Here is a 16,452-nt window from a genome sequence, read left to right as displayed (position 1 = left end):
AAAACAGAAGTGATCCACACATTTCCGTGCTAAATCTTTCTAGACTGATAAACAACATTCCATTTTTTTCTCTTCCAACACTCAAATTTCCAGGATATTCCTCAACAGCACTTGCATCACAAATGTGCTGAGCACCAATCAGAATGAATGTAAAGGGTCTGCAAAATGAGACTATTCTGTGTTCCCTGAGAATCTGAACCCAGAGTCCCAACGTGTGGCCAGTTCAATCCGAAATCTCACTTGTGTGAGCACATCCTGACCCCTCCCCCACCTCTGCTGTAGATTCTCAGCAGCCCTGTCTTCCACCTCCAAAGTATTCTTAAGACCTAGTCATGAAGCTTTGTCTCTGAAGGCTTGTAATTGAAAAGGGCACAGAGTGCTTGTTACCAGACCCCTGGTGCCAGAGCATTTGAGGAGTGAACCATGGAGACGAACTTTAATTACAACTCCCCACAGTGGGCTCACCTGTTTTGCTGTTTCAGTGAGGGCAGCGGCCTCGGCCTTGCCCAGTTGTTGCACCATCTTATAAAATAGGCTGTCTCTATTTTGCAGCAAAACATATGGCTCATCATATTCTTTCAGTCTCCCTGAATCCAAAACCTGTAGATCAGCAGAAAGAAAGCATTAGCACACAATGTTTTGCAGTAACGTATTATAATGCAGACAATATTTCGGAAAGGGGTAGGACAGGGGGAACAGCGAATCTATTTGGGTGGTAGCACTGGCTGGTGTTTAAACGGTTTGATTACCCTGTTTTACCAGGCAGACAAAGGCCTAACCCGACCTTTTATTATTATAATGTTAAAGGAAGAAAATGAAAGTTTCAGACTATGATTACTTGCACTCGCCATATTATATTCTGCCCCATGGGGTTGTTATCATTAGTAAGTGCTTTTAGCTCTCAGACTCTGAGCTTTGAAGGCTGTTTATACAGATACACAGAGTTGGGAAATTTTTTGATTCAAGAAAATCAAACTCAATCTAGCTACAAAGTAGGTTGATGTCATATAAACTGATGGCAGTAACCTGACACCAAATTAATTAACTCCACGCTGGTTTCACAGAATCTGAGCAACACTGGGGGGACAAAAAGTAAATGCTTCTGGAATTTCTTTGGGTTCCTGGAATATTTCAGGTGCTGACTTTGGCTGTAGCTTATTGCTCTGAGTGAAAGGCTGACAAAAAGAGCTGCTACGTCAACAGCTTTAGCTGAACTGCTCAGCACAGAAACAAATCTCTAGAAATCCAATTTTCTCTTTGGATGAGACTAAAGAAGCAATTAAAAAACTGAGCTCTAAATTCCAGCGATCCCTGCATGCACAGCACACGAGGACACCCAATCTGAATTCCCGAGCATCTGAATTTGTTGTCGCAAATTATCTTTCCTTGCTTCTTGTTCTTTCTTCAGCTGCCGGCCTTTTGGGCATTTCATTGCTCATTAATATGTCCACTAATTAGAAACTGAAAGGTAGAGGAAGGGGCTCTTAACTCTGCCTTTCTGCTTATTAGTGGCTTTGCTTAATGGTTTCAGAGGGAAGGAAGAGTCTGAAGCCATTGGCCCAAATGACGTACCTAGGAAAACAGTTCTGATGTTAAGTGGTACTTAGTTCTTCATTTAGGTCATATTTAGAGTAAATGCATCTTTGGAGAATACGCTGAGACGCTAAGCGGGACACAGGTTGTTTTTCCACATCTAGGTATTGTAGTTAACTCTGTCCCAGGGTATTTAATCGCAAACATTTTATTAAGTCTCATAAAGGCCATTTTCCTGTTAAACTTTTGTTTACTACTGGGAATCCCTGCTAAGAGGAGGCCTCACAAAAGAGTTCAAAAATAAATGAATCTGTTACATCTACATAATTATTAAAATTTCCTATAATTTGACATGCCAATTTATATGCCCTGAATGTGTAATTTTACTTAAGTATAGCATTATACAGCATAACCATTCTTCCTGATGTTGAAGAAAAAAAATGCAATTTTAAAACATAGGTCTATCTCATGCCAGAGACTAAATTACTTTATACAATGAAGAGCTTCACATTCTTCAAAAGCCACAACTTTTAAAAATCACCTCTGAGTTCTCTGACTATAAAAACTATATATTTTTCAATAGAAAGCAGTAACATTAATATTTTTCCAACGTTCTACTTTATTCAAATTTGAATGAACACTAACTCTTTCCATTTTCTTTCATATTGTCTAAAACACACGATGTCACGGACATAGTAGTTCTCAGCACTACTCAGTATCTAATAAAGGGAAAGGCAGAAAAAAAGTAACGCTCTCAAAAAGTAGTAAGATTAACAATATAAAAGGCAGAAAGATCTGTTTGACCCTTAAAAGTATTAGCAATGTAATGATTGTGCATAAAGGCAGTTTTTTTTTTTTTGTGGGTGGAGACAAATCCAGGTGGACACGCGACAATAGTTCCTGGTTTTCAGTTACCAGGAAAACCTTACTAAAACAAGGTTTGAATTGATAAAGAAAAGCAAAGAATATAAAAACCATAAGATTGCCTACAAACAGAAGAGGTGGGATCTGAGTTTCTTGCCTCTTGTTTTTTACATCATAGATTTCCAAAAAATTCTCTAACTGCAGACACTGAAAATACGGGTAACAATACTGTTAGGCCAATAGTAGATTTTCATAGGCCAACTTTGCTCATATTACCAAGGAGAATCTGGGGTGATCTGAAGACTGGAGTATGCAAGGATTGGAGGGAAAAGCTGTGCTACTGGCTGAAGACAAAACAGGACACAAGCAACCAGCTAATTCTAAACGGTATACGAAGGAGCATTTAATGTAGAGATAGTGCTGAGTCGTAGAAGAAAGAGGATTTCTCATTTGTCTGTCTTGCTCCACTGTTTTTTGACAACAGAGAAAGTAAGGAAGATTACATTAGCTGTCATTATGATTCCATCATGTTTAATAAACTTAAAATTGAGAGAACATCTTTGTAAAATAGAATTCTTAGCCTAACACATTAATGGTGCTTAATGAACCAAAACTGGGTAAATCCCTTTGGAGAGTCAACACATAAACAAAGCTATTAATTAGGTCACAGTTGTTTCCCAACAAGCCTTCTGCTTGATGTACTTACAGTAAACAAAACCATATCCATCCGTCTTTGTGCAGAAGTATTCATCGGTGCAACAAAATGTGATTATTACACCGTAAGCGCTTGTAATTACACGACCTTATGGTGACAACACTGTTGGCCCTGCCCTTCATCAGCATCTGTCACTTCCCCAGCCCCTCCCCGACTGAGGCTGGCCGCCCGCTTTCTGGAGCATTGGGCTTTGTAGCAAATTGACTTGTCTTTATGTCCACATTAAAGCTTTAGGAACACTTCCTGGAAAAATTTCCAGAAAGTAGGAATACTTTCTGAAAAGGAATACTTTCTGCAAAGGATACAAGTGGGGGCATCCCTCAGAGAATTATGGGATTCATTTCTAGAACACCATGAAGATGTGAATATCACGATAAAGTGAAGCACTCAAATATTCTGATTTCCCAGGGTGTATTGAAGTTATGTTCACACTACATTGTAGCCTAGCAAGCCTGCAACAGCATTAAGTCTGCCTTAATTTAAAAATACTTCATTGCCAAAAACCTGCTAACCATCATCAGGGCCTTCAGCAAGGCAGACTAATAACATCAAGGATCAGTGATCACAGATCAAAGATCACAGATCACCATAAAAAATATGATAGTGAAAGCAGTGAATGTGGAATAGAGCTGAGAGTTACCAAAAGGTGACACAGAGACATGGAGCAATAAGCACATGCAATTGGAAAATGGACTTGATAGACTTTCTCGACTTAGAGTTGCCACAGACCATCCATTTGTAAAAACTACAACATCTGCAAAGCACAGTTAAACAAAGTATGTCTATATTTCTAAATCACACAAGAAAAAAACTGTCTCAAAAATGAAAGCTTTGAGAAAGAACATTATTTATGGTGTTTCTTTTTTGCCGAATTGAAAAGTTGACTGGTAATCAGAAGTTTTAGAACAAAACACAAGGTTTAAATCTGGGGTGGGTGGAGCACAGAGGACAATACCCCACCTCTGAAGCTGCAGTATGCGCATCTCTTAGGTCCCATCAAGTCTAATCCTGTCGTGCCTACCAAAGGAGTCAGCAACTGCCACCAGCTCAGACCAAGATGTAAGCAAGTGGCCAAGTTAACACTTCCCCATAGGACCTCCCCGTCACATCACTGATGACCCAACCAGGGAGCCCTAAACTGAAGGTCACCCAACACAGGAGTGGGAAGGGGAGCTCCACAGTGAAGGACAAGGTCAACCACGGAAAAAAGTCCAGTCACTGCAAAGGGGAGAGGCTTCAAAGAGAATCCTTGCATTTCCCTTCTCTCTCCATCTTCCCCATTCACCCACATGCTCAGTCTCCACACCCAGACACTAGCATTGACTTCTCTCTCTTCCCTCAGATCCCACGTTCAATCCATCACACAGTCCACTTGGCTCCATGTTCTTCTCGATCCCAAATCCAACCATCTTACCATTTCCACTGCTACCACCTTAGCCTAAGCCACCAGAGGGCAAAATTATGAGAGCGATGTCTGGAGATCTAACCTAGATAGTTGCTAACTAACACAATTAGCACAGTATATCTTTTATTTTTCCATGCCTCCAATTCCTATGTAATAAGATTTCCTAAATTAAATGCTATTTGTTGAAATGCTTCGTTTTTCTCACTAGGCCTTTTCTCAAAGACTCCCCTCAGGAAATCTTGTCAATATTCCAAAAGCTGAGAAATTCTGCAACCTAACCTGACAACTTCTAGGCAGTCTAAATGAAAGGCTGATTTTATGATTAAGGGAATCCAAAAATCCAGGAAAAAAAATCTGTGACATAGGGGAAATGACTGTGTTCTTGAACAGTGAAATTTGAAGCCTTGCCTAGCATCTGAATTATTTTTCTGGTTTTTCATCTTAATGAAAAATAACAATTCAAACAAACTTTTAATATGAAAATATAAAGTTACTATATATGTTATTTAATAGCACATTCTAAAAGTGTGGGTCCATACTGGAGTTACTGTCAAGAATAAGAGGAAAAACTAACTAACTGGACATTACTATCATGTTTTACATGGAAAGATACACTGAAAAATGGAACATAAATGGAAATAACTGAAATAACACAGGAGAGTGTCTTACCATTATCTTGTCGCTATCAATAATAGTATTCAATCTGTGTGCTATGGTTAGCACAGTGCAGTGGGCAAATTTCTCACGGATTTTTTTTTGTATTAACTCATCAGTTCTAGAAACAAAGAAGTTGAAGTTATTAGTTCGGTAAAGACAGAAAGAGCAGACTTCAGAAAAAATTACCACATAATATTTTCATAAGACTTTAAGACTTTCATCAATACTTTAAGACATAATCTTGCTCGCCAAAAACTGAGTAGAAAAAAGTCTCTTTAAAAGACTTTTTATAAAACAATGTAAAACAGTCTTCCTTAGAAATTTCCTGAAACTATCAGGAGCTGGACTAGAAATCAAACTCTCTTAGGATGCCTCATAACAACATTAACACGTTTTGGTTTCTTTCTCTGTTTCCTAAAATTAATGTGATCAAGAGATAAATGTGGGCAAAAGAGAGCACTTAGAACATTTCTCAGCAATATTCGTTTGTTTTCCTTTTACCACATTTAAACTTCACATTTCAATTTCATGGGCCAAAGCTCTGTACCTTGGATCCACATTGGCCGTGGCTTCGTCAATAATCAATATCCGATTTTTCCTGAGGATAGCCCTGGCAAGGCACACCAGTTGTCTCTGTCCAACACTAAAGTTTGACCCGGATTCTGCTAATTCAGTATCCATTTTACCAGGAAGATCTTCGATGGCTTCCTTCAGTTGCACCTGTGGATATAGAAAGAAGGACATTTTCCTAAAGGTACTACTACTAAAGGGGACAAGCCTCTTAGACTTAGTGCTTTGAGGTCATCAGGACTTCTTACATGTCCTACATGTACAGCCAGGTGATAGGGAAAGCTCCTTCATATCAGCAAGGAAGACAGTGGAGTCAGTGAAGGACAGAAAGGTCTCAGTGACCTATCCTGCCACAGGACACCTACTGGGGACCTCACCTAGGGACTGGTTCAGAAAGTCTCTCAAAAAATGAAGCTGTTTCTCTCAGTGTGATTTAAACGGGATCTTTATGGCTGACTCAAGTTTCCCAAACTACATCCTGCAGTGGAGTCAGTACTCTACAGAGAAAAAAAATGTTTTTAATTCCTGCAGGAAGTATGGTTCTCTAAAGACATAATCCTATGAAGAATTCATTTTGGAAGGTCTGAAAGTTTAAAAAAAAAAAATTCAAAAATGACTAACTGTACAGCTGTAACCCTTAAGCCTATTCAGGGGGCTTCTTTCCCAAGTTTAACACTATACTACTAGGCCACTCAAGGCTGTTTAACTTCAACATCATGAAAGTTTCATAATGAATGAAAATCTTGTGAAACACAAGACACAACATAATGTTTTATTTCCCCCGCCTATGGGAGTGGATAGTGTTTAATCTATTGTTACAAGATTAACCAGTATTACAAAATTAAAAAGAAATAAAAAAAACTTTGACTGCCAAAGATAATCTGCTTTCAGAAACTAGAATTACTGTCAGGAAATTGTGACACCTCAGAATCAAAATGCTCAGAGTCGAATTCCATATAAATTGCAGATTTCAGAGCCTGGAAGACTGACACTAAATGACAAAAGGTACAAATTCAAAACAACAATGTGAGCAATTGGTCACTGGGATTTGTACAACAATGACAAAAATATGACTGTTTTAAAGGAAATAAGCCACACTTTTCTGAAATGAAGAGATCAAGCAATTATTCAGTAACTATTAAGTGCTTACTTTTTAAAAGCAAAAAACTGAGGCTCAGTCACATGAGGAATATTTAAGAACCTCTGCATGGTTTAGAAACATAGAAAGAGTTTCTGCCATAAGTAGCTTAGAATCAATTTTAGAACTAGGGTAAATATACAAAATAATTAGTATTAAAATATACATAGCACGCTAACAGTCAAAATCTATTTCATGCAAGGGTAAGGAAATTTAAGGAAGTGGTAGAAACTCAAACACAAATAATAGAAAATCCTCTAGAAATGAACCTATCCATATAAAAACTGAGCAGAAGCACCAGGCTTCTTCTGTTACCTGTATTCATGTTACAGCATTAAAATAACATGACTCCTAATAAATAATTATTATCACAATCCAAATGTGTGATTTACCATTCTGAAAAAAGTTTTCTGAAACTTCACAGCATTTTATTACCAGGATTTCGTTTATCTTTCAGTTAATAATGAAAAACTACTATTGCCCACACTGAGTAGATATTACCTGAACAGAGGAATACAATGATGCTACAGGTTTCAGTTCAATTCAGTGCAGTCACTCAGTCGTGTCCAACCCTTTGCAACCCCATGGACTATAGCATGCCGGGCCTCCCTGTTCATCACCAACTCCCGGAGTTTACTCAAACTCACGTCCATTTAGTTGGTGATACCATGCAGCCATCTCATCCTCTGTCGTCCCCTTCTCCTCCTGCCTTCAATCTTTCCCATCATCAGGGTCTTTTCAAATGAGTCAGTTCTTCGCATCAGGTGGCCAAAGTATTGGAGTTTCAGCTTCAACATCAGTCCTTCCAATGAACACTCAGGACTGATCCTCTTTAGGATGGACTGGTTGGATCTCCCTGCAGTCCAAGGGACTCTCAAGAGTCTTCTCCAACACCACAGTTCAAAAGAATCAATTCTTTGCCACTCAGCTTTCTTCACAGTCCAACTCTCACATCCATACATGACCACTGGAAAAACCATAGCCTTGACTGGACGGACCTTTCTTGGCAAAGTAATGTCTCTGCTTTTTAACATGCTGTCTAGGCTGGTCATAACTTTCCTTCCAAGGAGTAAGGGTCTTTTAATTTCATGGCTGCAGTCACTATCTACAGTGATACTGGAACCCAAAATAAAGTCAGCCACTGTTTCCACTGTTTCCCCATCCATTTGCCATGAAGTGATGGGACCGGATGCCATGATTTTAGTTTTCTGAATGTTGAGCTTTAAGCCAACTTTTCAACACTCCTCTTTCACTTTCATCAAGAGGCTCTTTAGCTCTTCTTCACTTTCTGCCATAAGAGTGGTGTCATCTGCATATCTGAGGTTATTGATATTTCTCCCAGCAATCTTGATTCCAGCTTGTGCTTCTTCCAGCCCAGTGCTTCCCATGATGTACTCTGTATATAAGTTAAATAAGCAGGGTGACAATATACAGCCTTGATGTACTCCTTTTCCTATTTGGAACCAGTCTGTTGTTCCATGTCCAGTTCTAACTGCTGCTTCTTGATCTGCATATAGATTTCTCAGGAGGCAGGTAAGGTGGGCTGGTATTCCTATCTCCTTCAGAATTTTCCATAGTTTGTTGTGAGCCACACAGTCAAAGGCTTTGGCATAGGCATAGTCAATAAAGCAGTAAGAGATATTTTTCTACAACTCTTGCTTTTTCAATGATCCAGCGGATGTTGGCAATTTGATCTCTCATTCCTCTGCCTTTTCTAAATCCAGCTTGAACATCTGGAACTTCACAGTTCATGTATTGCTGAAGCCTGGCTTGAAGAATTTTAAGCATTACTTTACTAGTGTGTGAGATGAGTGCAACTGCATGGTAGTTTGAGCATCTTTGGCGTTGCCTTTCTTTGGGATTGGAATGAAAACTGACCTTTTCCAGTCCTGTGGCCACTGCTGAGTTTTCCAAATTTGCTAGTATATTGAATGCAGCACTTTCACAGCATCATCTTTTAGTATTTGAAATAGCTCAACTGGAATTCCATCACCTCCAGTAGCGTTGTTCATAGTGATGCTTCCTAAGACTCACTTGACTTCACATTCCAGGATGTCTGGCTCTAGGTGAGTGATCACACCATCGTGATTATCTGGGTTGTGAAGATCTTTTTTGTACAGTTCTTCTGTGTATTCTTGCCCCCTCTTCTTAATATCTTCTGCTTCTGTTAGGTCCATATCATTTCTGTCCTTTATGAAGCCCATCTTTGAATGAAATGTTCCCTTGGTATCTCTAATTTTCTTGAAGAGATCTCTCGTCTTTCTTTGCACTGATCACTGAGGAAGGCTTTCTCATCTCTCCTTGCTATTTTTTGGAACTCTACATTCAAATGTGTATATCTTTCTTTTTCTCCTTTGCTTTTTGCTTCTCTTCTCTTTACAGCTATTTGTAAGGCCTCCTCAGACAGCCATTATGCTTTTTTTACATTCCTTTTTCTTGGGGATGGTCTTGATCCCTGTCTCCTGTACAATGTCACGAACCTCTGTCCATAGTTCATCAGGCACTCAGTCTATCAGATCTAGTCCCTTAAATCTATTTCGCACTTCCACTGTATAATCGTAAGGGATTTGATTTAGGTCATAACTCAATGGTCTAGTGGTTTTCCCTACTTTCTTCAATTTCAGTCTCAATTTGACAATAAGGAGTTCATGATCTGAGCCACAGTCAGCTCCTGCTGACCATATAGGCTTCTCCATCTCTGGCTGCAAAGAATATAATCAATCTGATTTCAGTGTTGGCCATCTGGTGATGTCCATGTGTAGAATCTTCTCTTGTGTTGTCAGAAGAGGGTGTTTGCTATGACCAGAGCGTTCTCTTGGCAAAACTCTATTAGCCTTTACCTTACTTCATTCTGTCCTCCAAGGCTAAATTAGCCTGTTACTCCAGGTGTTTCTTGACTTTCTACATTTGCATTCCAGTCCCCTATAATGAAAAGGACATCTTTTTTGGATATTAGTTCTAGAAGGCCATGTAGGTCTTCATAGAACCATTCAGCTTCTTCAGTATTACACATCAGGGCATAGATTTGGATTGCTGTGATATTGAATGGTTTGCCTTGGAGATGAAGAGAGATCATTCTGTCATTTTTAAGATTGCATCCAAGTACTGCATTTTGGACTCTTTGGTTGACTATGATGGCTACTCCATTTCTTCTAAGGGATTCTTGCCCACAGTAGTAGATATAATGGTCATCAGGGTTAAATTTACCCATTCCAATCCATTTTAGTTCACTGATTCCTAAAACGTTGACGTTCACTCTTGCCATCTCCTGTTTGACCACTTCCAATTTGCCTTGATTCATGGACCTAACATTCCAGGTTCCTATGCAATATTGCTCTTTACAGCATCGGACCCTGCTTCTATCACCAGTCATATCCACAACTGGGTGCTATTTTTGCTTCGGCTCAGTCTCTTCATTCTTTCTGGAGTTATTTCTCCACTGATCTCCAGTACCATACTGCAGGGTAGTTAGGATATTAATTCACTAGGTCACTAGTAGAATTTGAACCCTTAATGTTAACTTCTAGTTCAGTGCTCTGCTAAGGACAAAACCATGTTATCTAGTTGCTTTGGGTTCTAGGGAAAAAGTCAAAAAATGTGAGGCATTATACTGCTGGTTTTCATTATCATCAGTACACATATTTTAAGTGCACCGATGTCATCAACATTCTTCTAGGAGGTAAACAAAGCCTGTTAAACTGATAGGCTCCCATTAATTACCTGCAATGCTACAAAGGTACACACACAGGAACTGATGTTAACATGTTAATTACACTACATAAATTACCTCTTCTAAGGCATTCCACAGTTCCTCATCTGAATGCTCATTGAAGGGGTCCAGATTCTTCCTCATTGTTCCAGTGAATAAAACAGGTTCCTATATACCCCAAAATAGGAAATGTTATTTCAGTAAACTACATTTGTCTTACACAAATGCTTACAGAAAATAACTTAAATTCAAAAATTACCCAACATTCATTATAATCATTAATAACAAGGTTACGGGACCTTCGCTGTGTCACGTGGCATGAGGGCTTAGCTGCTCCACGCCATATGGGATCCTAGGTGCTAAGTTGCAGATCGAAACCACATCCCCTGAATTATAAGGCAGATTCTTAAGCTGGGCCCACCAGGGCAGTCCCAAGAGGTGTTTGTTTTGATGAAGTGATCTGCTTTTCATATTATACTCTAGAGTCATAACTTAAGCTAATCTATGGAATAAATTGGTTTTGAAAGGCAAGACTTTTTGGATGTGCCTAGTGGTCCAGTGGCCAAGACTCAGTGCTCCCAATGCAGGGGGCCAGGGTTCAGTCCCTGGTCAGGGTACTAGAGTCTCACCTGCTGCAACTAAGGATCCTATGTGCTGCAACAAAGCAAGCGCACAGCCAAATAGACTAAATAAATACTATTTTTTAAAAAAAGATAGACCTTCCTTCCTTCCTTGAGCAATAAAAGGTTCCACAGGATCAACATGTTTGGGAACGGTGTTTGGGTGGTTCCAGAGAAAAGGAACGGGGACCCATTTGAAGTTCAATCACAGATTTCATAATAAGGGCCTCGCTCCATTGTCATTTCCTTCAACTTCTTCTCTTTGGAAATCTTGTTGGAGTGAATAAGTTTCTCCAAATACTAGGGGACTAAAACGAGATTCTTTGCAGAAAGAAGGATCCTTCACTTCTGAACCCTTGACCAAGGCCTGTAGTTGATTTATGCTAAGTGTTAAATGGACCCCTCAGACACTCTATAGGCTTCAGGGGGATTCTGCTAATTATCACCAATTCACTGTTGACTGTCACAAAAATAAAAGAAATTAACATCTCACAATGCTATAAGGGTGCTCACCTAAGTCTATATTGTTGCTCTCAGAGGATATAGTTGGCAGCATCTATTGTTTATTTAGCAGCAATGGAGGAGAAACAATTGCTTTGTACCTAAGAATATTTCTGTTTGCTATGACATGTCAAAAACATATTTCAAAATCAGTAAAATTTCAATCAAAACTTGTGGAATGAAAAGAATGACGTGCTAGAGCACTAACTGATTGAAGCTATGAAGACAACAGGCAATTTGTGAACAGTGTCTGTTTAAATATGTCAATGTATTTTATGTGTGGTGATCATTTTGGTTTCTACTCACTCTACTTTCATCCACTTGCCAAATACGAAACCATTGTATTATCTTCAAAAGGTAACAAAAGTGCTCACAGTAGACACATACTCCGAGGGCAGACAATGGTCAGATTAATGATCATTTCTGACAGATATTATTATTAAAGTACCCACTTATAACCAACAGAGTTAATAATCATATAACTAAGTGTTGTAAAACTATTCTGCAGGCAGAACACTTCAGTGCAGAGATTTATGGTAGGACCTACAAGCTTCATGAAAATATACACTAAATTTATTAGGCTAAGAATCTTCTTTTCTGAAGGCACAGAATTAAACCTCACTTAATAAAAAGTAGCTGGCACAGTACAGTTGAAGAACAAACACTCTTGTACAACGTAGTATTTTAAATGAAGCATCGGTTTCCAATCTGTTTTTCATCAAGGTTTAAAGTCAGATGTAATCCTTTGTGCCATATTCAACAGTAACTTTTTCCTTCGTTATGAATATGACACGAGTTCATATTAGGTGTGTGACCCAAAAATGGCCACGCTGAATCACACCATTTAGTTTAGTGATACCCTTGACACAACAGAAAGACTAAAAAATGGCAGTCTTAGTATAGGCTGCTGGAAGAAAGGATTGTTATCTTTGTAGGATAACAATCCTACAAAGAAACCCTACCTACTAAACTTCTAATGCTTAAAATGACCCAGGACCAAGACAAAAAGTGTACAAACGGGAACAAACAAGACAAATAAAGCACAATCATTTCAGTCCCAAACTAAGACTATCATGAGTAGCTACTACTAAGAAATTAACACAACACTGTAAATTAACAATTGTTGTGGTTTAATCACTAAATCGTGTCTGACTCTTTCACAACCTCACAGACTGTAAACTTGCCAGGCTACCCTGTCCATGGAACTCTCTAGCCAAGAATACTGGAGTGGGTTGACACCTCCCCCTCCCGGGGATCTTTGCAACCTAGCGATTGAACCCGCATCTCCTACATTGGCAGGCGGATTGTTTACCACTGAGCCACCAGGGAAGCTTCATAAATCAACTATGATTTAATTTTTTTAAAAAAGTATCTACTGCTGCTGTTTACTGGTGTCCTAAAGCTCTGTTCTCTTTTCTAATCTGAGGACTTTTCATAAGTGGAAACTCATCTCCCTGTTTCAAGAATAAGAGAAGCACCTGAAGTCACTTTAAATTTTGGTACCCTCATCTTTTTTTTTTTTAGATCCTGGAGCCTCTGAATGAATTAATCATCATCCATATTCAGAAGAAAAAGACACTGTTTGCCAACAAAGACAGAAGAATTTAAGTCATGTAAAGTCCTCTTTCAGGAGCTCCAGGGAGCAGTTCCAAGAAGAAGACTTCAGTGTCAGGAACAAAGGGTGACTACTTTAGGCTAGAATCCAGTTGTATTTCTTTACTAGTAACAGCATATCCTACTCTTCTCTTTCAGTTTAATTCTCAACAAGATAAAAAGGGAAAGAAAACCAGAAAACCATGGAGAAGTCAAAGAGACAGCTCTGGTTCACCTTCTTCAACTTCACTGAAGAAAATGCAAGGAACAGAAATACCAAAAGAGCAGAGGGGGCTGTTTAGAAAATACCAAGCTTTTGCTTTGATAGAGAGAAAAACTATTAAATATAGGAAATGAATCTAATCATAATTAAGATGATGGCTGCTGATCTGTGCTGACCTCTGGGCTACAATCATAAACACTGAATTGACATGGAATCCCTCTTCAACAGAAAACATTTCCTTGTGCCATAAATTTCCTTGTGCCATTTTCTGTAGGTACAAAGAACCATCCAAATAGGCTCGTATTAGCGATTAGACTTGGGATAACTTATTATTCTTCCCAAGACCCAAGTTTCCTTACTGGCAAAAGGGGCTACCGGTGCAAGGCTGATGTGTGAAGCTGGAACAACAGTGATGCTAACACTGACCAGGAGCCCAGCCCAACAGGGGACAGGGAGGGGCAGGATCTATCCAACTGCAAGCTCAGTCAACGGATCAGAAAGTCAATTTTGTGCCTTGTGACTGTCATTTTATCTTCTCTATTAGCTGGAACAGAATGGATATCCTAGATGGTTTTAAAATCCATTTAAAAAAAAGAGCAAAGCTAATTAGAAGAATGGAGAGTGAAAAGCAGCATATAGAGTAATAATGTTTTTTTTAAATTTGCGTGTGTGTGTGTGGACATGAAATCATGATACAAAGCAGTTCTACTGTGGATGACAGTCAACAGGGTATTGAAGTCCTCACAGGGTGATCAGCTGCTCAGGCTCTGGAGTTGGGAATCACCATAAAATACATACGAAATTCAGGCTCTGCTGCTTACCTGCTAAGTGGGTTAAGCTCGTAGTGCCTCAGTTATCAAATCTATCAGATAAGGATAACAAGAGAATTATGAGGATTAAGGAGGAGAGGGTAGGTAAGAGGCCAACGTGTGTTAAGAAGTCCACAAGTGTTAGGAATTATTATTAATACTGTGTAAATTGTCAGGGGCTGCAATAAAAACTAGAGCAATAGAAATAAGAGACAGAAGTCATGTCTTCAAGGAGAGCAAGACAGCTGTCAAGAATGTTGAAAGCATTGAGAAAAATGCCAGAGGTCTTCGTGGGGGACTGAAAAGTATGACTGGGGTACAGGGTGATCGTCAGGAAAGAACCTGGTGGGAGGGGAGCCAATATCTAAGAGAAAAAGTGATATTCTTTCCTCTTGCTCCTTGGAGAAAAGACATTTCATAGATTTTTCAGTTAGGCTTTTCACTAAAACTCTACTGCGTTGCTTTTTAATTTTGCTTCGCTCTTTAAATTTCTATAAACAATGTGGTTTACATTATAAGCAATAAAAGTAATGCAAATCACCAAGGACTACAAAAACATGAAAAGAAAGAGCAAAGCCTTTCCAAAATGTGTTAGTCTTTTAGAAATAACACCTGAAAGGTCAGTGCCTTCATTCTTAAGAATACGTATAATTACTATTGACTGACTGGTGCCAAGAATCAGCCATGGGCCACAAACATTTTCTAATCTAAGTTACATTTTTAGTGTTAGTCACTCAGTCATGTCCAACTCTCTGTGACCTCATGGACCATCAGGCTCCTCTGTCCACGCGATTCTCCAGGCAAGGGTACTGGGGTGGGTAGCCATTTCCTTCTCCAGGGGATCTTTCCAACCCAGGGATTATACCCAGGTCTCCCACATTGCTGGAAGATTCTTTACTATCTGAGCCACCAGGGAACCCCACATATTTTTAAAAAGTATTTGTTTAATTTATTTGTTTGGCTGCACCTGGTCTTTGTTATGGCATGTGACACCTAGTTTCCTCAACGGGGACTGAACCTGAGCCCCCTGCACTGAGAGCAGAGTCTTAGCCACTGAAGCACCAGGAAAGTCCTTAGTCATATCTCACAACAAATCTGTGTCACATTAGTTTCTAGACCTGGTTCAAGGACCAGGACGCTGGACCTCCAGACAAGTGACTTCCTCAAGGCTCTACAGTCCTATGAGACAGAGCAGGAATTAAAAGGTGGCTCCTGTTGACACTCAGTCTATGCTCTATCCATGGCTGCCTCCTGAATAATCTCCTGGGACACTTTACACAAACATTCTCTTTTATCAAATAGCATTGCACCTCAAAAACAAAGACATAGAGAGTGAAAAAATAAAGTTCTGTGTTTACAATGGTTAGTGATCATTATCTACATGGATACAAAGCTTAGCACTGTTTTGTAAGCACGGTCCCTGGAGTGTGTACACAGAGCATGCTCAAACGTAGGGTGGAAACTGATGGAACAGAACCAAAACGTGGTGATGTCAAGGGATGTTTAGTCTTTGCTCAGATGTGCTTCCAAAACATTATTGGCAGAGTCAAGAATCATCTAACGTTATTTCTTTATTTATAGAGTTCTTTTATGTACACAAGCATACAACCTTTTCTTATTAAGAAGCATTAAAAGTAATACATGGCACGTTTCTGAATCCTTTTATCCAAGGACATAAAAGTACTTAACAGACACACCCATTATGTCTTAGAACTAATCTCATTTGCCCCATTTCAGAGATGGGTAAAATCAAAACTTAAAAGTGGGAATCTAGAAACATTTATTTTCTACATTAATCACCAAGTCAGCCACCAAGAACTGACTGCTCTAAGTACTTCAGGTAAGAATCCACCTGCCAATGCAGGAGACTTAAGAGATGCAGGTTCGATCCCTGGGTTGGGAAGATCCCTTGGAGGTAGACATGGCAACCCACTCCAGTATTCCTGTCCAGAATCCCATGGACAGAGAAGCCTGGCAGGCTGCAGTCCATAGCATCGCACAGAATTGGACATGACTGAAGTGACTCAGCACGCACACACACCAGCAATGCACAAGGATTCTAATTTCTGCACATCCTTGTGAACACTCGGTTCTTTTTTTTTTTTTTTTTAAAAA

General features: G+C 39.3%; 1 protein-coding gene across 2 annotated transcripts in view; it reads right to left on the bottom strand.

The window, feature by feature from the left end:
• Positions 1–16,452, bottom strand: part of LOC104992857 (multidrug resistance-associated protein 4) — a 176,435-nt gene that overhangs the window by 8,345 nt on the left and 151,638 nt on the right. For both annotated transcript variants that reach the window (XM_010845860.1, XM_010845859.1), the window contains exons 27-30: positions 10,670–10,759; positions 5,722–5,894; positions 5,187–5,292; positions 466–600 (exon numbers count right to left, since the gene is read on the bottom strand). In XM_010845860.1, coding sequence (XP_010844162.1) covers positions 466–600; positions 5,187–5,292; positions 5,722–5,894; positions 10,670–10,759 — 504 coding nt within the window. The remainder of the gene's footprint in view (positions 1–465; positions 601–5,186; positions 5,293–5,721; positions 5,895–10,669; positions 10,760–16,452) is intronic.

Source organism: Bison bison, unplaced genomic scaffold, assembly GCF_000754665.1.
Source record: "Bison bison bison isolate TAMUID 2011002044 unplaced genomic scaffold, Bison_UMD1.0 scf7180017864225, whole genome shotgun sequence".
NCBI classification, from domain to species: Eukaryota; Metazoa; Chordata; class Mammalia; order Artiodactyla; family Bovidae; genus Bison; species Bison bison.
The sequence above is the reverse complement of the archived record's forward strand: the minus strand, read 5'-3'. Positions and strand labels throughout refer to the sequence as shown.